This window comes from Trematomus bernacchii, unplaced genomic scaffold (assembly GCF_902827165.1).
Source record: "Trematomus bernacchii unplaced genomic scaffold, fTreBer1.1, whole genome shotgun sequence".
In the NCBI taxonomy this organism is placed as follows: domain Eukaryota; kingdom Metazoa; phylum Chordata; class Actinopteri; order Perciformes; family Nototheniidae; genus Trematomus; species Trematomus bernacchii.
Window position 1 is genome coordinate 2824871 of NW_022987609.1, and position 25704 is coordinate 2850574.

The 25704-nt window shown below is 40.2% G+C and overlaps 1 protein-coding gene across 1 annotated transcript in view; it reads right to left on the reverse strand.

The window, feature by feature from the left end:
• Window positions 1-6839: 6839 nt before the first annotated feature.
• The window catches only part of xkr7 (XK, Kell blood group complex subunit-related family, member 7), a 63042-nt gene continuing 44177 nt past the window's right edge, over window positions 6840-25704 (reverse strand). Inside the window, exons 2-4 of the mRNA XM_034131857.1 lie at window positions 12691-12890; window positions 8784-9003; window positions 6840-8278 (exon numbers count right to left, since the gene is read on the reverse strand). Of these exons, the coding sequence (XP_033987748.1) occupies window positions 7471-8278; window positions 8784-9003; window positions 12691-12890 (1228 nt within the window). The 3' untranslated portion in view covers window positions 6840-7470. The remainder of the gene's footprint in view (window positions 8279-8783; window positions 9004-12690; window positions 12891-25704) is intronic.

The following is a 25704-nucleotide window of genomic DNA, read 5'->3' on the forward strand; positions in this document are numbered from 1 at the left end:
CACACACACACACACACACACACACACACACACACACACACACCACACACACACACCTATTGTCAGGGTAACCGCGGTTGGAGGACTTAACGGCTTAACGATCGTCCAGTTACCTTGGCAACGGGAGACAAAGATGGGGCATTTATCTTTTGAACGTTTTTTTTTTCTTTTCCTCTCTCTCTCTATCAAGAAAGTTCTGCTCTTCTCTTGGATCTTCACCAACTCTTAAGTAACAGATAAACTACAATAAAACATGATTTTAATGACATAACACAAATACATGATTCAACAATCAGACCAATTCAGCCAAACTGACAGGCTTGGTATTGTGCATATCATTTTATACATATTTGGGAAAATGCTGTCAAAGCCTATAGCTTTAGCAGTGTTTCCCATGGCAACAGTTAACTGACATCTAAGAGCCAGTGTTGCTCGGAAACAAACTGTCAACGTCAGGGGCAAACTACTAACTGGAGTTTATCCCAATGTATGCAATACGATACAATCTTCTCCTTCAATTTGTTTACACTTTCATGCACTTCTTCAAGATATTTTAGCAACACATCTCTGCGTGATCAGGTCCTATCGCATGATGTCTCAGCTGGCAAGCGTTTTAGCATCTATTGTTATTAAAATAAACCAGTAAGTTCATTTCTACAGTAGTATATTTGTTTCTTGTCTTCTGAAAGTTAGTTTGGCTACACACACATGTCATACTCATACCAAATAAATGCACATACACATCAGTATACATGTACAGTACTCACCTGCTCTTGATGTTCTCGCTCTCTTTGTGCACACACATCAATCAGGCTTGTGTTAACTTCAAAGAACACCAGACCTTAAAAAGTGTTGGCGCTGCGTGAACTCTGTGTGTGTGTGTTTTTGCAAGTGTGTGTATTGGAATATTAGTGAATTTATGCATGTACTTCTGTGTGTGTGTGTGTGTGTGTGTTTGGCACATCAGTGTTAACAGGGAAGCAACATCCTTAAGAGACCGCAAGTCCAAACATATACATGAGGTCTGACACTAGAGGATGTAAACATGGAAGAGATGGCAGGTGGAAGCAGTGAGGAGGAGAAAGTGAGGGAAAAGATGGAGAGGAAAAAATGGAGGAATAAAAGTTGGAAGTAAAAGGGGCTAAGGGGAGATAAAGATCAAATAAGGGGGAGGAAGAAGAACACAGGTGACGAAGGAAGAAGAAGAGGAAGTCCGGTAAAAAGGGATGAAGACTTGAAAGAAGTGAAGGATGGAAAATAAGGAGCAAGGGAGGAACTAATGAAGGTGGAATGCAACAGCAATAGCAGACAGACTAGATGATGCAATAAAACAAAACAAATGTACAATTTGATGGAAATCAAAGGAAGGCATTAGGAAATGACTAAACAAGGAAGGAGGGATGAGACAGATGAATCAAAAAGGATGACAATGAAAAGAATCAAAGATCGAGAGAAATACAGAAATACCATAATGGTTGTGGACGGAGACATAAATAAATAGAAAATATGTGATACAAGAAGTAAGGAGGAATAAAGAACTGAAGGGCTGATGGCAGAATAGTTTAAGGAGGTAGTGAGAGGAAAAACAAGTTAGAACAATTGGGGGAAAAATGAAGAACAAATGGATTAAAGTGTGAGGGACACTCAGCTCTGATCCCCTTCTGCCAGCTAGTCAATGAAAAAAAGAGAAGAAAACAGACTGAAAACAGTGAAATGACAGAAAACAACAACAACAAAAAAACACGTACAGTAGAGGAGAAGAAATATAGAAGAAGGATGGATTGTTGTTTGGTTGCTGGATCTCCAGAGACGCCGGCCAAATAAATACCAAACCCTCAGGATGGATGATGCTGATGCAAGAAAGAGAGATCAAAGGATATTGGTTTGTGTTGTCGCGAAAGGAGGGCTGACAAGAAAGAAGAGAAAGGGGGCGGGACATTCAGAGGAGAAGGTTGGTGGAGCTCCAGCTTCAGTTTCAGCTCCAGCTTCAGTTTCAGCTCCGCCTCGCTCCGGTTTCACACCTGAAACTCCTCGGTACAGTCCAAACATACAGAAAACCATGGTGGGTAACAGAAATGATCCTGTCCCAGTGGAGATATAATGTTGGACAAGAGTGAGGGGGGTTTCTAGAACCTGTTGGATTAAAATTAAGTAACAAAGACAATTCTGAATTTTAGATCAATCTAAGTTTGGCAACTATAGCGCATTGTTTCATGAGTGTAACAATGTCAATCGAGCACCAATAAACTGACGATTCGTACAAATTGTTCTGTCAAGTTTTTGCTCACAGACAGGTAACTGAAAGTGATTGGCTGAGACGCCTGTCAAGCCAACCCCTAAATATCATGCTTTAGGCCTAACAATCAAAACAAGTAATCACTGAAGTGGTAAAACCTTTTCTAAAAAGCATACCTGGACATGCAATAGCTTGATTTATATTGCCTGTTCATTAACATCATGTATTCAATGGTAAAATAATGATATTTTTTTATGTTTAAAATTTAACTATTTTGTTCCTGGAAGTATAAAAACAACATATGTTTTACATTGATAGTCTGCATTGGCATCTTGATTTGTTATGGCACCAAACCTGTTTTCCAGAAATTACAGTTATTCACTTTTCCACAGCATATACACTTTGAAGGAACGAAATGCTGCCCAAAGCATGTTTTTTTTATCAACATAATAACAAAAACAACACATTTACAACACATTTAGTTAATTTTGCAAGTCACGAAATGTGCCAATTGTTTTCCCAATTGCAAATCCTCACACAATACTCCTTTCATTGGATTCAAATGTTACATTATTAAAAGCCAAATAGGTAACAATGTAGTAAACGTACAAGTTCAATTTATTGAGTAATTAGTTACTGTCCCATCTCTGGCCGTGACAGACAACGCAGACACAGCGGTGGATTTCGACGGCTGTTCAGCCATGTTTACTACAGTTTTGTTCCCATCTACAGTTATCAGCACAGCTTGCTGAGTTTTTTTATTTTTTTATAACAGCGTCATAGATATTTTCACCACTGGTTTATTTTTCTGCTCGATCACTCAGAGGATGTTTAAGCAGCATTATCAAAAGAACTTAGAGCACATCCTCATACTGTACATACTGTACATACAATACATACATACAAACCAAAGCACACGTACTCATACATACACATCCTAGTTTAGCGCCACTCTGGTATATACAGATATATAGAATGAGTTAAAAAAAAATCTATTTTCAGTTTTTACATCTTAATATAAGAGTCATACCAAAGACATGGCCACCGAGTGAGTAAACAATAGATAAATAGATATAAAACAAATACAAAAATAAATAAACATAAATACTTGCATCAATTAATAAAAGATGAATTGAGTTTTGAACTCACTTACTTTTTAACATGTTTTTGTTCAAGTTGATATACAGTATAACCAGCGCACCACTTTTAACGGTTATTTTACCTCAACGACAAAGGACTGATTTATTACCCAATCAGAGAAAGAGAAGCTTCGCCCTTGGCCTCAGACTGGGTAGTTCACATATGCATTATCTGTACATTATCATGTTTGACATGACATAATCAGTGTCGACATAGAGGCGTTGTTTTCAGCACCATTAACATTGCAGTGACTGTCACCACTGTACCAACATCCACAAGTTCAGGTAGGACACAACACTGTCAGGATAATACAACTATAATTACCAAGTTATTACCAATATTCATTTTTTATTTGTTATCCTGATTTCTGATATTCCCGTTACCACCAAGCAGAGTCAAAATGACACAACAGTTTCCCATGCGAAGGAGACCCACATCTGTGTGAGGAGAGCTTATATACTGTAGACCTTTTGTCCTTGCCTTCATTGGGAATAACATCCACAAACGTGTTGAGGGACAGAGCGTTTATACACTTGCTTCTAACAATGCATACGTTTGCATGATGGTCACACTGTATACCCAGTGATCCTTTAAAGCATCAATCTGCAAGATGCAATTGGAAACATGAACAGTGCAGGCAGGGCAGCAGGTTTTGAAGACAATCTAAAAGGATATTAACTGTTGAGTAGCATACTTTATTTCATAGCGTAATGACGTTGAACATAAAAAAAAACGTTCAAAGGAGATGTTCTGTGAGCTGGAGAAGATTCACACCTAGCATATACACGTTTTAATTCCCTAGGTAGATTTAAAATCATGTAGGTAAGTTTATGAATAATTATCATGCCCGACCTCAACCCTGCTTGCATCACAGCTGCTTGTTAAAAAGCAAGTATATAAACTGCTCTCAAACCCCGTTTCCAATGCATGGTATGGCTTAATTCGATTCAACTTGACTTTTGGAACCAGGCGTTTTGTTTTTAGTTTTGTAGATCAGCTGTTGTCCGTAGTGACACACGGGAGACTCGTTGAATTTCGATTGAGTGAAAAAAATTGCTATGACGGTACTTTGTTGCAACACGCTAGTGCTGTTTCTTTCAAACCAATCAGTGGTCTGCAATGATGTAACGTCAACTTGTAGTATTGCCGTATGCATGAAACCCCGGCTGAGCTGGTACCAAGTATTGTCTTCAACTTTCCTTATGGCAAACCAAAAATAAGTGAGTGGATACAAGTAGAGCCATACCATATAGTGGAAACACTGCTTAGTGATTTGCTCTTCTCATTAACCTCAAGTACATACGTTTGAAAATGCTTTGCTTGGGAGTCTTTGACACATCCAAATATACATACGCATCATCAGCATAAAAGGGATAATTACACCCGCACTGGATACTGCACTGTTTGAGTTTTGAGATCTTTATGACCCACAAAAGTAAACTACGTTGCCCAAATCATGTTCTTGTTATTCGCCGTCAGGTCGGAGTTGGCGAACAGATTTATACGTGCTTGTTGTTGAGCTAATTTTCTCAGTTTTTACACTTAAAATGTTGATGGTAAGCCTGCACCAAGTTTGAAAAGGGTGAGGGAAGTGTCAACATTTAAGTTGTAATGCCATTTTTAGTCATTGTGCTTGATAGCAGATTGTTATGACTGTGCCATAATCTTTTTGGGATTTGTGCTCGTGTCAGTCAACCCTGAAGTGGTAACCCCCTGAACATTGGCATCTTCTAAATGCTTGATGGTATGTGATGTAAGAATCTTGGTAATTCAGCAACTAAGTTTGATAAACAAATCATTTCATGAACTGAAATCATACACTGTCCATTGCATCTTCAAACGTGTTTAGATGAACATGCTTTTTTGAGATAAAACCAGGATCACATGGGGAATGTAATGTTCTTGGGAGAAATGCTTTTGAGTGCATTGCTAAAAATGCTAACACCTTCTGCTGCCTTTATCTAAAACAATCACAACATTGGTTTAAATGTTTCTGGGATGGACTTAAAGAACTCCCACACCATAACAAATCACAAGTCACCTTAAATGCACAGACTAACGCTAAAGGCTTTTAAAGAAAATAATGTATTTTAGAATAACTTCAAAGAGAGACTGCCAAAGAGAAATCTGATGTGTAATATGAGAGAGGACACATTAGCATTGAGGCTAGTGTTTTGTGTTTTCCTTCACTACTGGTGCTGACCATGCTTGACTTTCTCAGCACCTCCATGTAGCTGCTTCCAAATAGTAACACATTCACACTTTTAAACTTCAACCTCTGAAGTTAGTTGCAGATAAGCTCCACTGAATTAGTTCAAGTTGTGGCTCCTCTCTTCATGGTATCACAACCCTAACCCTTTCAATCACAGTTTAAAAGGAGCAAAGATGGTTTCTCATATCAGTTTTCAGTCAGTTGACAGATGATGTCACTCAAACCTGAATCTGCCAATATCGACGTTGAGTCAAAGGCCTGTATATGGTTTTCGTTTTGTAAACAATGTCACCTCTCAAGAAGCGCAAACCATTGTCAACTTTCTATCTGTAACAACATATAGCAGCTTTTGCCAACTTGCTAGCCTTTAAAAGGCAATCCTGGTTCTTTGCATCTTTGAGCTGTTGTTATCAATTTTCTTGTGTTAACTGCTTACTAGATGAATCCTAGTGTTTTTTGGATGCATCCACGTTTTAACAAACTTTTTCGAGTCCTCAAGGTTTGTTGACATGGTTAAGCTAATTTCATCAGCTTCTGTTCTGTCCAAAAACAAAACACTGGAAAATGTTTTCATAGCATAATGAGGTTGTTCATGATTCCCTTCATACCTCTACATTAAATGTTTTCCAAGAAAAATGGACGACATTTAGACTCTTACGAGTAAATGACGCTTCTTCATCCAAACGTCATTCATCACCTAACTATAGCTTATTATAATAGCTTATATCTGACATCTGTATTTATTCTACTATACATCACAGGCCTGTTTGTGGTGAGTTACAGCATGCCATATGATGGGAGCCATTGCAGAAGTCATCCACTTTACATCCAGTCCAGATTTATTTCCCCAAACAAGTCCTTTCTCAGGTTGTGGGGACAGAGCAGCTGGGATGTAAACAGTAGGACTTTTGCGATGGCTTTTTTTTTCAATCACATATGGATGGGTGACCATTATCACTTGAGGCTTTTTTAGAAACCATATGGACTTGTGAGTCGATATTTAATGGGTTCTCTTGGTGTCATGAGACTAAAGTTAAATGTATGAGAGTACATTTCTCTTTAGACACCACCAACAGAATGCTTGAAGGTTTGTTACCGAAGTTTGCGAGGGACATGCAACCATTTGAAACAGGATGGTACACAAATGTAAAATGTTATCCCTTTCTCCTTGCTAAATAACAAACAATAATCGATACAAAATCTATAGACTCAATTGACATTGAATTAGAAATTTGGAGGTACAAAGAAATCTAGACGCCTTGGCTAAAACTGGGCTAAATGTGGTTGAAACAAGACATCTAAAGCAATATGTTTTGGGTATATATTATATTGGGTAGTGAGCCCCAAATGTAGGTCATTGTCTGAGTTGCCATCAAACCAAATGATTGCATGTCCCGAGCAAAGCCTCTAAAAGTTCCCTGGTAAGTCTCTGTAGGCTCTCTGTGGCCCACGGCTCATGTTCATGCAGCAAACTGTTTCTCAGATATATCAAACTCCACAACTTCATCGCTCTCAAGTCCTTTTACTCCTTGTTCTGACCATGCAGGATGAAACTAAATCTAACATTCCTTGGTCCCAGGATGAGAGATTACATTTCTCACCAAAGATTATCCCAGTTCAGTGTTTCTCCATTTACTTCCTACGACTCATTCATGCTACGTACTCCTGGACTGCGCCCTAAGGGGGAGAGCTTTGGTCCCAGATTGCGCCTCACATTTTACAATCAAGTTTTGACAACCTCTTTTTTGAATGAAGAGTTACCCACCACTCTGTGTGTCCTTTAACATGCTGCTCCTGGCATAGGTTGTCCTGGGATGAGAACTGATCTCTCGGCTGAGCCTTGGTCCCAGACTTCACTTTTAAGTTTAAAGCCCCTGCTGGCTTAGACAGTTGTCTCATATTCTAACACCTCTTTGCTGCCCATCATGCTACACCTGTACTGTATCCTGGGGCTGACGGCTGACGTGGTCTCCAATATCAGAATGGTCTTGCGGAGGCGCCGATCAATAAAGTGTGCATCCCAGGCTGGGTATCGCTTCCTCGGTAGGTCAATCCGGATCACAGGGCCTTCCTGGGCGCGGGATGATGAGGAGGTCCTGTGAAGGAGTGCAGGAGAGGATGAAGGGGAGGGACGTACCTGGAAGACAGGAAGGCAACTGTCCCTGTCTCGGTCCTTGTCTCTCTCCCCTGGAACCGGCTCCCCCGTGTCTTTAGTCCTGGGGAGGGTCCTCGGAGGGCTGGTAATAACCATGTCGGTTTGCGACCCTTGAGATGGGGTGATGCAAGAATCAATCACTCCCACTACGCTTCCCGCACCCACCACACCCTCGTCCACACACCCTCCCCACTGCGAGCCCAGCACTGGCCCATCAGGGTGCAGCCAGCAGTAGTACACCAACATGAAGAAGGTTCCCAGGGCGAAGCTGCAGGCCACCAGGCACACCACCACCAGGGCGGAGGAGTCGGAGGTTTGCTGGCCGCGGTACGTGTACCAGGCGGCGGTCAGCGCCACGTTTTCTGCCAGCGTCACAGAGTAGTAGACGGTCATACGAAAGCGACTCTGGCCCTCTTTGACATTAAACCAGCAGAAGATGTAGATGATGCCCACCACCATGTTGTAGATGATCTCCTCCCACTTGGACATGCAGAAGTCGGTCTCACCTTGGATGATCCAGAAGGTCATGACACACCTGAAAGACAAAACTGTAGTCAGCTCCTGTGATTTTTATAATGACAAGAATAATGTGTTTACTTTGATGTAACTTCAAAAATACTTTTAATGACTTTGAGGTTACACTAGTTTCACAAAGCCAGGCCATTCCTCATCTCAAAGTAGATGAAGTCTTCCTCCAAACATTATTATTTTAGCATTTATTTTTGTTGTTGTTCTTGTGTTTCAACATCAAATAATTGTTCAGTATTTCATAAATTCCATTGCTCTTAAGGCCCCTAATTTGGAAAGAGTCTGCATAAATAAATAATCTCCTACTTCTGCTGGTAAACCTGCTGTTAAGATACAAGATGGCAGATATGTGTTAAATGTCAATTCAGTCAATGTTCGCAGAAAATCATTAACTCATTAACTCAAAGGATAAAAAAAACCTCTGATATCTGTTAAAAATGTGATATAAAGTGTTAATTCTAAACTTGTCATTGTGGACCCAGACTCTTTGCATGAGGTCACTTAGGGCGCACCAGTGGCTGACGATGAATATGCCAAAGTAGAGCTGGAAGACGGAGGCGAAGAGGGCAAAGGCCACAGTCCTCGCCCCGATGGTGAAGAAGTGCCACAGCATCTGGGTGATCACGGCCTTGTAAGACATCGACAGCTTGTCGTCGCGGGAGTCTCGGAGAACCTTCTGGTACGAGGCGATCATCCAGGCCAGAGAGACCAGGGAGGCCGAAGCCGAGAGACCTGCAGACACACAGGAAGAGAGAGACAGAGGAACAAATGATGAGGCAAGGAGGGGAGAGACACAAATAGAAATACATTTGCGTGATGAAGGGGGAAATGAAAGAAAGAAAAGGAGATCATTGGCAAAATCCACTTGACATGAAACACCAAAAAGAAATACATGATACCATAATTGTGCAAAAGTGTCTCCAACACTTGATTGATGGGCTGTCAACTCTAATCAGTGACATTGTTAGACGGAATTATATCCAAAGTTTTGCAGATATATTGGTATTTTACGTGTTGGCCAATCAGTAACAAGGAAAATGCAGTACACAAGTACAATATATTTGTAAGGTAGATGATGCAAGTGAGTCCTTGGGGAAAAAAAACCTTGGGAAGACCATGACAAACATGATAATAACTCAGGGTCAACTTACATGCTTTACATGCTCATTCAGAATGACCCAGACCAGTCTCTACTGAAGTCAGACGATCGTCAGCCCGCACATGTAACTGCGAGCCGCCCAGAGCGCAGATTAATGCATTAAACATTCATGGTCGTTAATCATGCAGTTTTGTCTCAAATTAGTCATGAATCACTCGAGAAGGCATTACAATTTGAGCAGGGTAAGAGCTGCACCGACTTTGCATTTTAATGTAATTTTCAGGACCCTGTTTTTTTTTAATGAAAACACCAAAGAGAAGTTGAATATTGCTCGCATGTTGAAACTTACTGATATTTGAGTTAGATATTTACCAAAACTATTGAAAACCAGTTTCAGCTTTGAAAACGACTAGTTTTTAGGTCAAAATGGTGTCTTTTAACGGGAAAAAAGTACTTCTGCAACTATGTACTTTTCCTTTATTCATTTTCTAATGGCCACATTTTTTCTTGGGATTTAAGTGTGTTTGTCAACTCCAGCTTATGCTCTTTGAGAAAAATATTTATATATTTTTTTTTTTAAGAACGCAGAAATACAACATAAAAAGTGTTGGAAAGCACGTTTTAAAAGTGGGTTTATTTCACAGTAGGTTGCACTTCATCATTGAGTTATTGGTTGCATATTTTTTAATTGTGTTTTAAGGATTGTGATGCAGGACATTTAGATAAGACATATTGTACCAACATCATTCAGGAACAATCTTGACTTTCACAAAAACATAATTGTCTTACATGTTGCAAGCACATACAAACAATCCCCTCCTGCTGATATTAACATTGATAAACCCGACCTACGTGTACAAGTTAGACACATTACATGACATAATTCCAGGAGTGCAGCTTGAGAAAACATATTACAGCAGCTACACAATAAAATAACCCAAAACCAAGAGGATTATGGGTAGAAAAAGACAGATGAAGCCTTTTTGCTTGGAAAGCCCAACATATCTCAACACTTGCAGAAACTGGAACCAGCACATGTTAAGGATTTATACTTAACAGATGACACATAATTAATTGGCAGTACAGATAGTTTATTAATTTTTGGATGATGAATAAATCAATCAGCCAAATCAGTACCGAGAGGATGCAATGTGTGTAGGGCAGTCTGTATTGTTTAATGGACGTGCCAACATTTAGAAACATTATGTCTATTAACAGATAGTAGGTAACCATCAGGCTTGGGGAGTAACCGATTACATGTAACTGGATTACGTAATCAGGATACAACAAATGCATTCCCTTACGTCTCTATTGGACTCCTCCTTTTACTTCTGTAACATATTGACATCAATATGATTAGCGCTCCAAAACATTGTACATGATAGGCTCAGGGACGGGACATCTCTTAGCGGTTGACCAATCACTGCAGAGCCGGCCAGCTAACCAATCAGAGCAGACTGGGCTCTCTCTCAACAGAGGGGAAAAAGAGGGTTATGGCTAGAAAGGATCCGTCTTGTGTAAAACTCTCGCGAGAGTTTGCAAGTCACGTGGCTGAATGTTTACGTTTGGCAGGCAGCCTTTCAGTTACGATCGTTAACATCAGTGGGCCACAGCAAATGATGGTGAGAAGCTAAACTATCTATTAATTATGTCAATTACAGGGAGTGTGATTGTGGAAATAGGGTGTTAGCGGTCTTGCTGTTCAAAGAAGAATGACAACACTGGAAATCACCAACACTATGGTTTATTTTTTATTCACAGGCAAGTCAACGTTGTCGCAGTAAAAGTCCCAAGATAGCTCCTGGTGCAATAAAATGTTCCCTTTCAGTGTTTTACTATTATGTCTGATGTTTCTCTATTAATATTGCTGCTGCATTAATGTGTATGTTGCATGTTACTGCTGTAGATGTGTTTCCGAGCCGCTCCGATTACAACGAGAGTTACAACGAGAACGTGACGTCATATTTACACAAGACGGATCCTTTCTAGCCATAACCGAAAAAGAGGTGCAGTAAAAATAAAGAGAGACAAATAAAGCACTTTTGATAAAAAACACAAATATTAACCTGAAAATAAGCATAATAGGGCCCCTTCAAGTTAAAAACATATTGATATTTATTGTCTCTTTTATTTATTTGCATCGCATTTGACCTTGAGATAATCCAGAAGTAATAAAAAGGATTCAGGTTACATTACTTTTGTATCTTGATACTCAGATTAGGTTACTGATAACATCTTTAAACAGGTCATTAGTTATTGTAATGGAATCGTTTTTTTAAATAACCCTCCCAACTATTGTTACCGTAAATAGACCTCAAATTGTGTGTGTGTCGATATTTCCTGTGAGCACTATAAAGGCAGAGATGGAGTAGAGAGAAAGAGAGGAAATGAGGCAAGATCATAATCAACCCTTATTTTCAAATGTCACATGGAGAGAGATCATATCTTCAGGAAGAGTTAACAAATAATTACTTTATCATACCCCCGGGGGAGAGCTGCTGCCAAAAAGTGAGGCTAATTTTAGCCACATTACAGCATGTAATGTAGCTTCCATAAAGCTATTATGCTACACAGAGTGTTGTCAGCCACTGTCCCTGGTGTCCTCTCGTATCATTTTGGTGTTGAATAACTAACAAATTATGCATATCTCTCAGTGTGTAAAATGTGTTTTTGTCACAGATGTGTTTGTGTGTATTTGTGTAGCCTTTGTATATGTCCTGCAACTGTTTCTACTTTACAATTCAAATATGTGTCCGACTCTTCACTTCTCTGCCTCAAGGTGTGTGTGGAATGCTGGGAGGGTTGACTGTTTGTGTGTGTGTGTGTGTGTGTGTGTGTGTGTGTGTGTGTGTGTGTGTGTGTGTGTGTGTGTGTGGTTGTGAGTGTGATAGAAACAGAGAGTTTTCATCAAAGGCCAAGCTTCTTGTGTATCTTGCAAGGAATGCATAAATAAAGCATAGACTATCCTACTGATATCTGCCCACCACACACACACACACACACACACACACGCACGCACGCACGCACGCACGCACGCACGCACGCACGCACGCACGCACGCACGCACGCACGCACGCACGCACACACACACACACACACACACACACACACACACACACACACACACGCACACACACGCACACACACACACACACGCACGCACAATATCAGCATTTTACTCAAAACATTCATTGTCGTAAAGTGGTTCAAATAATCTGGTTTGTTTAATCCCTTGTTGCTCAGTCTGACTTCATTATAGTGATATTGATAACTGATGTGTCACACCTCTCACAGTGGGACAGGAAGTGTGTGTGGCTCACCTTGCAGAGGGTGCACGATGTTCCCGTGGATCATGATGCTGAGCTGCAGGACGAGCTGCGGGGCGGACTTCAGGAAGGCTTCCAGGAGCCGCAGCATGGTGATGTCGGCGCTCTCGAACATCAGCCGCCAGTGGAAGTGGTGGAGCGGCCCACTCCTGTGCCAGCGGCTCTGGGCTCCCAGGTAGAGGGCGTGGATGTACCTGAGGGCGACAGGAGGTCATGTTTAATAATGGTGCTTGTGCTCTTTCTTTCTTTAATCACTCAAGCGTCTCCATGTATCAACATTTCAGTTTTCAGGATGTTTCCCAGAGATTTCCAAAGGGGAAATGTGTACATTAATCTTCGCCCCCACGATTTCTTTATTTTTATTTTCTGTTGCAATTTGAACATTCAGATCTTCTTCATGCAGAAAAAACTCTTTCAAACACAAAATAATATAGACAAATCTCAGAATCTGCAACATGGGACCAAACTGAAAAGCCATTGGCAGCCATATGCATCTTCTGTTAGGAGAGATGGCGAGTGGCATTCACAGTGGCCAATCAGAGTGGTAATCAAACCGGATACGTCACACGGGATGAGGGTTCCCAACCAACCAGAATTGTTTAAACTAAGGAAGCAGCGTAATTCATATACCGATAGCAGCACCGTTTGTCCAGCGGCTTAACGGTATACCAATACCGTCCAATCAGGTACCGGTACTGACTTAGTACCGGTTCTCGATACCCATCCCTAATCATGACTAACAGTGAGAATCTCTGTTAACTCTAAGAGTATTGAATAATGATGTTTACATAGTGTCTATATTAAAGGTAGGGTAGGTAAGTTTGAGAAACCGGCTCGAGATACACTTTTTGTTATATTCCATGGAATGCTCTTAACATCCCGATAGCAATGAATATCTTAAGTGCTTTGACAAAAAATCCATAAAAAAATGTCATCTGTGGAAGCCGTAGTACTGTAAAAAGTACGACAAATCATTTTAGCCGGCCCGGCTAAAATAACTGGATGGCCTACCTGCCTGTCAGCCTTCCATCTGTGCACAAACTTATCTCGTGCCCTCATTGGTCATGTGCGCGTTAGTGTGTGTTGGAGGAGGGGCTCTATAAGGAAGTGGCAGATTTTCTCCGGTTGTGTTATTTCAAATTCTAGCGATCTCGAGCCGGTTTCTCAAACATACCTACCCTACCTTTAAGTAGGAATCATAATAATCAAATAAATATATAATATTATAAATATATAATATAATGTAGTTATACATTTTTAAAATCCAAGGTACAAAGTGCCTCATAAAGGCAGTACAATTTAAAACTGAAAAGTCCTAAATCATGTTTTATAGAAGAAAAAACGATTTGGTGCATATAGTATAAAACCAATATAGTGTGGAAAAAGTTAATAGGGAAAAAAACAAGATTTTTAGTGGAAATAAAGGAGAGTGAAAAGGAAATTATATCAAGTAAAATCAGAAAGGCTCTCAGATAAAAGGATGTTTCAAGAAGGGACTTAACGGAGATCAGTGACACCGACCTGTTTCCTCGGGCAGATTGTTCCAGAGCCTCGGGGCCCCGACTGTAAGCACTCTGTTCGCTTTAGTCTTTTAGCTGGGCCCTCAAGAACAAAACACGATGAGAAACCTCAGCTGGAGGATCTTTTTATTTTATTCAACACCTCGGAGAACTCATTGAAGGAGAACTATAATGCTCAATCAGCAGCAACAGAAGAATACATTGCTATATCAATAAAAAGAAATACAAGCAAATACTGTAATGGTCAATAAGACAAGCAATTAAACCTTTTATGTTATGTCATTTTAAGTTTTATTCAAGCATACTCCAATTATGTGGGACAGAGTAACACACAAAGCAGATCTTCTTAACTCTCAGCTTCAGATCTGAGACGCATCAAGAGCTTGCTTCAGGTACATCTCTCCAGGTAAACAGTAATATGGTTCTTGGGACATTCACCAGATTGTTTAACTGCAAGTCTTCTACTGCATCTACAAGTGTTTTCACAGGGACGTTGAAGATGTCTGGTGCTAAGGTTGATAGAAAATTGAACAATAATAGATGTGGAACCAAACAATTAGGGAAGGGAAGAAGATCACTCTACAAACTCAAAGTATGTACCAGCGCACAAACACAGAGGCCATTCAGAGCTTTACGAATAATCAATACGTTTCATGAATCCAATAATCTTCAGATAACTTTGTATATTCAAAGGAACTGGGAGAAATATCGAACAAGCAAATACAACCAAACTGAAACTGTACTTTAGTTGATGTGACTCTTTAAAAGAAAGAGAAAATAAAACATTTCGACGCAAAATTATTTTCTTGCAACTTTTTTCAAATGTAGGAGATTTACATTTTCCAGTACCGTTACGTGTGCACCCTCGGACTTCCATAATACAGTCTGCTGTGCCTGTATGTACACAGGGAGTCATTTTATTATATGATTGTGATAAACAAAATAATACCACTCAGCGAGGCTTTCTTCTTATAAAAATGGTCTGCTTTACTTGCATAAAGAGCAGCAAACTTCATTTAAAGGAGAGGTGTCATGGCCATTTCCACTGATCATAATTCCATTGTTGAGGTCTACTAAAATAGATTTATACTGTGCATTTTTCCAAACTCACATTGGTTTCTCATACAGCATCTCTGTAAACTACTTGTATTCACTGAATTTCACTATCTGCCTTTCACGGCTCGTTGTAGCTCCAAAAGCTCCAGCCCCCACCCTCCCTGTGAGCACAGTGTGCTCTGATTGGTCGGGACGTTGTGAATCGCGCTGAACTCCGTGGAGGTGTTGTTTCCTTGTTTAGGATACATAGCGAAACACAGCCAAATTCATCCTGAGCACACACAAACTCACATCCGAAGTAAAAACAATAAGTGTGGCTTGATATTGAGTAAGAAAAAGGTTGATAAACGCTGTGAGAATGGGTCTGCAGAGAGAATTTTGCCGCGATCCCAACTGTCTGTTATCAGCCTGCAGCCAGGGAGGAGAAATCAGCAGAGCTCCCTGCTCCCTGCACACAGATGTGTGTGTGAGGAAGTCCGTGGATTGGTCAATTTGGACCAATCAGCGGGGGCTTAACGTAACGGCTCCGCGGACGTAACGTAACGGCTCTTCGGGATTGGACCATTTCGTTCCGGGTACCGCTTGACATCATGCCGTACCCGGAACGAAATGGAAGAATCAAATGGACAATGACGTATCTCCAACGAGGCGTTTTGGGGAGGTATTTTCTGTGTTAGAGTTTTACTCGCTACAGGGTGTACTTTGAGGGTTTTGACTCTGCACACCGTTTACATGCATAAAAACCTTCATAACACACAAGGGGACGGGTAATAACCGGAAAAGCATGACACCTCTCCTTTAAACACAAACAGTGCAAACAGTTTGTCTAACAGTATAACCTCTGAATGACAAACAGGAGAAAATGTGAATCCTCAGAACACTTCTCCTGGGAGATTAAAACACCTCTGAATGTTGTGTGTTTCTCCAGGGAGACACCTCTACCCTCACCTGTCACTGTTCAGCTCTGATGTGCTTTTGTTTTCTTGTTTCTCTGTGTCAGAGACGCTAGTGGTTGCCGGCTTGCAGCGGGTCAACAGGCAAATGCTGGAGAATAATGTTTCGGAGAGTAATGTGGATGTGAGGAGAGAAGGGGCAAAAAGATCCGGATGAAACTGTTTGTTGGGGGTTTTATTTTCACCTGCTGGTGCAACAAGAGGTCTGCATTAAGGAGACACTGCTGTCCTTCAGAAACAGGAGAGCAGTTCAATGCAAAAACAGAAGAGAACTTTTGGGACTTTAGGTCTGTATGATGACAAGCCAGGGCAGTGAAAAACACAAACGACCACTATTTGTGCTGTGGATTTTGCAGAAGTAACCACAAATCATTAACACATCTTGCAGGAAAACACAGCAAGTATGTACATAAGTAAAACTAAATCTTTATTCTATTTGTGTTTTAAGTTAAATCACTCCACCACCAACCTGAGTAGTTATAAGATAATTGAACCTGTCAGTGCAGAAACAAATATGTTTACAGTTAATTTAGTTTGCTTCTACCTTTGCGTCTTTTTATTTAAATTGATTGATTCTATAGAATAAATATTTGTATATTATCAAGATATGTTAAAACAGTGATAATTGAAGGGATATGTTAGAATACAAATACAAGTGTTTTTTTTATTATTAAAACAAACTTAATATTCATATTTGTTTTCCTCTTTAGGACTTTAAAATATAACAACTTGGTGAGGTAAATTGCTTATAACCAAAAACCCCAAGAAGACATTGCCTAATTTAACAGGGACACGTCTTAGATGGATAGATAGATGCAAAAAATGCCTGCTGAAGGGATGAATGTATAGGAAGGAGTGATGCATCATGGGAGAGAAAGGATGGCAGACAGTAGTAGTGCAGCAGACGAGTTGTGGAGGAGAAATGGAGCTCGCTGGAGGAAACTGAGACTACACTCACTTCCTGCACTTCTGCATCCCCAAGCAGATTTGACATAGAGGGGTAAAAATAACACACACACACACAAACACACACACACACACACACACACACACACACACACACACACACACCCACACCCACACACACACACACACACACACACACACACACAGACACACACACACACACACACACACACACACACACAGAGAGAGACACACACACACACACACACACACACCACACACACACACACACACACACACACACACACACACACACACACACACACACACACACACACACACACACACAAACGTCAGCATATATGACGCTGTTCGAGCCTGCAAAATACAGACAAGAACGGATACATGTGTATGCAGACAACATTTCTGCACACCTACACACCCACACACACACGCACACACACACACACACACACACAATCACACACACACACACACACACACACACACACACACTGACAGGCAGCCTGGAAATCTGTAGCTCTGCAAATTATTTGCTGTCCAAGCACTGCTGGAGCACGCCTCCATTCAATCCCTATGTCTCTCTGTCTTTCTGTCTCCATCTTCACCTCTGTATCTCTCAATGTGTCCCTCTCTCTTCTTGTGTCTCAATCTTTTATCTCTCATCTCTTTATTCATCCTCCCTTTCTGTTTGTTTTGTCATGTTCTGCTGTTCTGTTAGCGTTACTGTCGCAGTGTTAGTGGGTCAGTGGGTCCACCACTCTGGTCCGGACTGAAATAACTCAATAACCTTTTGATAGATTGCCATGCATTTTTAAACAGAAGCTCAAGTTCCCTATTGGCTGAAATATTATAAACTGATTTGACGTCTTTATCTGTATGGCGTTTTTCATACACAAGGTGTGAATAAAAGCTGCTTCCATACTCCCATTTTATTTTGGGGGACTTTTGGAATTTTTAAATAGCCAGCTGAAGAGGATCTTAGGGCTCGACAAAAAATCAGTGATATATGAGGGTGCAAAACCATTTAAAGCTTTATAAACCATACCAACTATAACATAAACACAGCTATGTTATAGATAGATAATTAATACTATTTTGCAAAATGTATCTTTTATTTGATCTTATTCTAAAATGGAGCAACTGTCACAAAACCCAATGTCCACCTGGTAAAGAGAGTATTCAGATTCTCATTAGCCTGCTGATCTTTTAGCTAACAATTAGTACAGAGTAGTCACCATTTATTTCCAATATCTCTTTTTTATTTCTCCGTTATTGTCCTTTAAAACTTGATGCTGCTATTGTCAAGACAGATATTTGTTTTTTAAACAATCTTTACTTCTGTATCTGTGTTGTTGACACATTTCCTTTCACTTTTTTTTAATCTGTTTTCTCTTTTTCTGACTCTTCTTAAAGGTAGGGTAGGTAAGTTTGAGAAACCGGCTCGAGATCGCTAGAATTTGAAAATACACAACCGGAGAAAATCTGCCACTTCCTTACAGAGCCCCTCCTCCAACACACACGAACGCGCACATGACCAATGAGGGCACGAGATAAGTTTGTGCACAGATGGAAGGCTGACAGGCAGGTAGGCCATCCAGTTATTTTAGCCGGGCCGGCTAAAATGATTGGTCGTGCTTTTTACAGTACTACGGCTTCCACAGATGACATTTTTTTATGGATTTTTTGTCAAAGCACTTAAGATATTTATTGCTATCGGGATGTTAAGAGCATTCCATGGAATATAACAAAAAGTGTATCTCGAGCCGGTTTCTCAAACTTACCTACCACACCTTTAAGTATTTATTTCATCCATAACTTTTCTTTCAGTGTTATATATTTTCTCTCTCAATTAATATTCCTCTTTCTCCCTTTTTCTGCCTCCTTTCCTTTTCTTGTTATCTCTCATTTTGTTTCTCAATCCAATTTCATGCAGCTATTGTCTCTCTGTCTCTCTCCGTCCAATTTATTTGTTTCTTCCCTCAGGCGTTTTTCTGCCTCCAGCCTCTAATCTATAAAATCTATATAAATACCTCTTTTCTCTACTTCTCCCTACCTCCGTCACTCCTTTTTTCTCCTCCTCATGTTTTCTTACTTTATCCTCCTCCTCCTTCCTACTACTGTTTCTCCTTTCATTTCCTCTCATCTTGTTCTCTTCCTCTTCTCTGCTCTCGAACCAAAACTCTACTATCTACAAGGCCACAGTCGGACCGCTGAGACCCTGAACTGTGTGAGAGCTTGTCTCTGTGTATGTGTGTGTGTGTGTGTGTGTGTATAAAGAGTCTTTGAAAAATTGCTGCCAAGTGTGCTGGTGAGCCAAGAATGAACCCAAGGAGAGCGGCTCACACACAGAAGAAATTGAACTGTTATACACACTTAATTTAAATCTACTAAAGTGAATTTCACAGGTCAACAGTTGAAACAGCGATCTGCAGCAAAGAGGAGACGGAGAGATTTGCAATTTAAATGAAATCACCAGAAGAAGCAGCTTTCGACATCAGTGCAGGTTAATTAGGAAGCAGTGTAATTCCAGATAAGTGAGGAAGTGAAACTGAGTAATTTGACTGTCCAAAATGTGAGGGATGTGTACTTTTTCAGGGAAATATTTTGAAGGTTTTATTTCACTAAATATATCTGAGATCTTGAGTTACTTTTTTATTATTGATTGTTGCTGAAAAACATATGAAAAATCTGATAAATCCATACCAAAAATAAATTGTAATCCTATACAAACATAAACTTAAATGCATCCTAAACCAGCAACAACAGTAAAGCCATGCTTTTAGCTTAATGCATTGGTAATAATAACGTAATGACATAATATATTATAATATGACGCAGTCACAGGTTCCACGTTGCTACCTGGAGTATTTATTTTATTTGATTTGTTATTACATTTTCCTGATTATACTTATTAACTGCAATATAAGTTACATTTCTTTTGTTAGAGTATTTCAATTTTGTTGAACTAATACTAATATTTTTTTGAAGAACATTTTCCTGACAAGACTTACATACTGCAAGAAAGGTTAAATAAAAAATTGTACTACTTGCTGATAAAATGGTCCTAATACTTCTCTGAACACAATGTGTGTCCCTTTGCTCTAAAAGATCTGACGGTTGAGATGGTTCAGTTTGAACCAGTTTGAGGTTTAAATTGTTGTTTCTCTTGTTGAAAGGGATTGAGAACTTTAATCTAAGTTCTGCTGAGAGGACGAGGACGAGGGGAAAACAAGACAATTGGCTTATTGAAGTGGAGGTTTGAAGATCTGAGCAAACAATACAGAGGCAGATGAGTGAAACATTGTGAGGGGCTGTGGCAGTGGAGGTGGTTATATCTGTAGCAGTGGTAATAAGAGTATTACTTCACTGTTTTCTACAGCGCTTGTTCAAATGTCTAAAAGTACCTTGGGGGCTGTGTGTTATATGACTGGTATCTGTAAGGAGCAAAAGTCACACGTTCAAGTGCGAAATGTTTGACTGTGACACCCGATACAGCTGCTCATATCTGGGGAGTATTGTGTCTTCAATAAAAAGAGCAAACCTTTGCTTTTACCATAAAGAGTTTGGTTTAGGGTATACGCACTATTATAATTGATTAAGGGAATATCTGCTGAAGAAAGTATGCACCAAGCTGAAAACGTGTAGGTCTAAAAGGTAAAGCCAAAGCACAAGTGCCTAAAACGTGCATTCTTTCAAATGGCCATTCTTTTCTATCTGCAGTGGTTGCCAAAATAAGACTGATACTATATAGAAGTCTATGAGAAAATGATCCGACTTCTCACTTGATTTAATACATCAGTAATCATCTTCCTAAGGAGTTTATGGTCGTAATTGCTAGATTCAAGTCTTTGTACATTTTGAGTAAAGTAGAGGAAAATGGACTGAATGCTTTAGGGCGTGGCTACCTTGTAAATTCATAAGTTGCTACTATGACTTATTAGCTGTTTAGGGCTGTTACTGTATTAACCATATTTGTTGTTGCTTTTAACACACTGTCCAAGACTTGTATAATAATGATTACAATCAGGATTATAATACTTCATTTTACTGCTAAAGCCTCAATTCTCAGGCCACCATTTTCTTAGTCATTACTGCTCAGTGACTTGAATTGATCAGCAGAAACAGTAATGAATGATTTGCTTACCCTGGGGAATGAATGAGACTAATAATAACTAACATGATAATGGAAGTGGATAGTTAACACCAGGAGGCTGTTACAATGTGGAAACACTCAATTATTTCCTATTGATTCATTTTGTATCTACTCTTTACCGAACTAATGACATCTCTGTATGGTTTCTGATGTTATAAATCTCCATCTTAACATCAGTGACATCGCTGAAAGTCAGGCCCTTTCTGCAAATCCTCCAACGACGGGGGAGAGAGGAGAGCAGGGGGGAGGAAATAGAAAAAGAGAGAAAGAGAAGTGCGCCTGCAGTTGATCACAGACCCGCCCCCTCGTCAGTCTCTATGGCGATAAATTGGTACCGGCAGCAGGCTTTTAACAAGCCGCTGATCTATCAGCTTGACTCAAACACTCCACTGCAAATTTCAATATATCCTGCAAATCTTTTAGCAGTTAACGGGAGGAGAGAGAGAGATTTTTAACCTTCGTCACTTGTCTGAAGAGACTCTCAACCGACCCATTATTACGCCCGCAATCAGTGGCATTTCTTTTCTCTCTATGCGTGTGTACATATACATACACACACCATGATCAAATGTCTCTTATGAAACACACAGTGCTGGCTCTTACTTCTGATTGGCTGAGGCACGTTGGAAGATGTTGTGCAATAACAAAAAATAAATAAGTGCTGCAGTGCTGGATGTGGAGTTTCCTTCCTTCAGACCGGCAGCTCGCTCTGGGCTATTATTACGGGGTGCTACTGTATGATCACTCTGATGTAGGCTACTGATGCTGCAGCTGAAGTTATAGAATAAAGTGTATGGTTATTTTTTACAACAATTACATGCACACATTACGGTCTTTGGTTAAAATCCTTTGAGCTATACTTGGTCAAATCTACCTTGAAAAGAGAGAAACTTCAAGGTTTTATGATGGTGCCCCCTTTTCTTTAGATTCATTTGAAGGAATACTTGTTATATTACTATTCTATAAAGCATTGGCGTCAATGTTGAATCATAAAGTAGAACAGATTACCAACGAGCCACAGATTCTCATCCACAACCAAAAATTAGCTTTCCTGCTTTAGTTGACCTCTTATAGACAAACATGAACACAGGTATTGTAGCTTTGTTAATTAACTACCACCCAAACAGTCATCAGGGTAAAATAGCTATAGTCAGTTTGCAGGCTAAAGAGGTGCTTAGCTGCAGCATATAAAGCTCAGCACGTGAACAAACCTTCAGTTGTAACTTCAAATATCAGTTCACCTGCAGTTAGCATGTTAACCCATTAGTGGGGGTGAACATATGTCATGTTATCCGTGTAGTATTAGCATTGTAGCTCGTTAGTCTGTTACAAGCCATTCAAACACATACTGTGCCCTAAAGCCTGCAGTCAGGAGAACACAATAAGGGGTGGCACAGGAACAGACATTTAAGTGGTGATTGTTCATCATAAGTTGTGGCCATGTTTGAAATATATTTCTTTCCAAATCCCAAAATGCCTTGTAGTAAAAGCCCTATACATGTAGTAGTAATATATGCTTAAATGTGACTCAACAGAGCCAATGACCTCCAGAGACATTTTGTAAGTTTAAACCAAAGCAGAGATAAGCAATAAAACCAATTTATATTCATTTAAGTTTCCCTTCTTCTCTCCTGTGTGTCTCCTGTGCACAGAGCATATCAAGTATAGCAAAATGATTTCATTCAGACAAATTAGGCAAATCCACAAAGTCCTCATTAGCGGGTCGATGCGTGCATTTAGTCTCACTTAATGGTTGGTTTGTTTCTACCTGCAAAGCGTTTTTTTTAAACCAGCTTTAAAGTGGGTAAATATTTAAAAATTGCAGTGGTGAAATGAAGCCACAGAGGCATACGTTAATGTGTCAGCATCATGGCAGAGCACGAGCCGTTCCCCCCCGGCGGAGATGAGAAGCCCCCTGCAGTGGGTGGATGGAGGTTAGAACAGTCAACCTCCTGCTAGTCTGTGAATAATGCAGCTGTCAAAAAGCTCAAAATTAAACACATTGAATACACACAGGACAGCCCCGGGCTCTGCTCCACTGTGCAGCACACACACATGCACAAACACACACAAGCATACATCTGTGTACACTACATACACATAATGCAAAAAGCACATTGTTTACAATCAGGCCGACACACACAGCCATCTTTAATCCCTTAGATGCACATTAACACACATTTGCATTTACTAATATAAATACACACACACACATACACATAACGAACTAAATGTGCTGTCATACAATTTAACAAGTTGAATAAATAATATAGGCTATTTGGTTCCACCAGAGTGCGTTTGGTGTTTAAACACTTTGAACTTTATTTAATTTGCTGATTTGTTCTAGATTAGTTATTTCACTTATTAATAAAAAGGGTCACTATTCTGTTTTTGAGACTAAGCCACTATTTATTTTATTGGGTTAATTAAGCATTCTGTAATGATGACAGAACATGATAATGTTACAAATTTGCTAGCTAGCTAACAGCGGCAATTGGCACTTGCCGGTCAAAATACCCACTCTGCACAAGTGTTGAAAGTGAACGACATGGCAGTAACGGTAATGGACTGCATTTGAAGAGCACTTGAGCAGTCTTTATGACCCCTCAAAGCACTTTAACATACAAGTCAGCATTCACCGATTGACACACATTCATACAGAGGCAGGGGCTGCAATGTGAGGTCCCACATACTCAAGGAAACTATTTTTTTGTATATGCACACACATTCACACACTGTCCATCGGGAGAACTGTGGGGTTAAGTGCATTGCCCAAAGACACATCGACATGTTGAACGAAACCCAGAACGACCACCACACTACATCGAAGCCACAGTCGCCCAGAGTGGACTAAGCCAAGCATCTGAACCTAGAAACAGCATTAGTTATAAAATGTATACGACTTTGTTGATTTATCGAATAATTGATTTTATGCACAGACCATCAGAATTGTGAAAGGATCATGTTGTGGGAAACGGTATTTCGATCTCTCTGTCTGTACACACAAACTGAAAGATTGACAATAAAGTTGACTTTGACTTATCTTATGTTTCCCAGAAATGTGCTGAAAACGTTTATTGACATAAGTAATTCAACATAAAAAACTATTGTACAAAATCAATTACTAATCACTTCAAGAAATTCTGGTGGACCAAGAAAAAACGATTGTGGGTGGAGATGGGATCTCTCTTTGAGCAGCCGTTGCTGAATTTAGACATTTAGAGTCCATTAACACACTGTATGGAACCTCGGAGTACACACTAAACTCCTTACAGGCCACGACATGTGTTGTTAGGTCCCAGCTACGTTTTACATGGATGTAAAACCTGCAGACTTTAAACTGACAAGGAGCCACACAGGACCTGATATCCAGTTCATAGTGTCCTCTGGTTTTGAGGGATTTAGCCGATAGATCTGTACACTGAGCGCAGAGAGGTTGAGCCACTAACAGTGAGTGAGTGTTTGTATGGAAGCCCACACAGAGCAGAAATAATGTCTCCTCTCTGTCTGTGTGGAGCTCAGCTGTCAACACCGACCTACTTAGCCTGCCACACTGAGAAACCCGGCACAGAGAGAGAGGACGTGAGATTATGGGAGAGTGTGAGGGGAGGAGAGGGGGAGAAAACTGGAAAAGAAACAGAGAGAGGAGAAGGTTATGAGATTATGTGTGAGAAAAAGGAGGGTTAAAGGATAGACAAATGCACAAGGAGACTGAGAAGGTGAAACAAAGTGAAAGACTGACACAGAGACAGGAAGCTAGGACATGATGTTTGTGTGTGTGTGTGTGTGTGTGTGTGTGTGTGTGTGTGTGTGTGAGTGTGTGTGTGTGTGTGCGTGTGTGAACGACGAAGGTGAATGAGCATCGATCGCTGCTGCCAAAGCTGCCGAGCCGCTGATCAGATAAGATCCCGTCGAGCGCTGGAGTGTTTAATTGGGAATTGTGTGTGTGTGAAACGGGCGATGTTATCACTTAACTCAAGGGCTCAAGTTTGATCTTTTATCTCCCTTTCTCTCCCTCACTCTCTTTCTCTCACACGTCATTCAGGAGATGAACCAAATTCAGAGCCGTCGTTCTGCCGTGTGACGACTTCAAGGAGAAAACGAGGCGGGGAGGAAACAGTAAAAGAGGAAGGAGAGGGAGGTTTAGATATGTAATATAAGGAAACGTAATCGAAAGAGGTTTATGATGAAGAAAGAAATAAGAGTTTGGAAAGTAGTAGAACATGAGAGTAAGAGGAGAGCAGAGGAGGGAAGGTGAGATTAAAAGGGAGACGGTATAACAGAGAAAAGACAAGAATAGAGAAAAAATAGGAAAGGAAAGAAGGAAAGATTGGAATAAACAGGACACACAGTGAAACTAAATGTGAAACTAAATGTAAAACTAAAGGGTGATAGA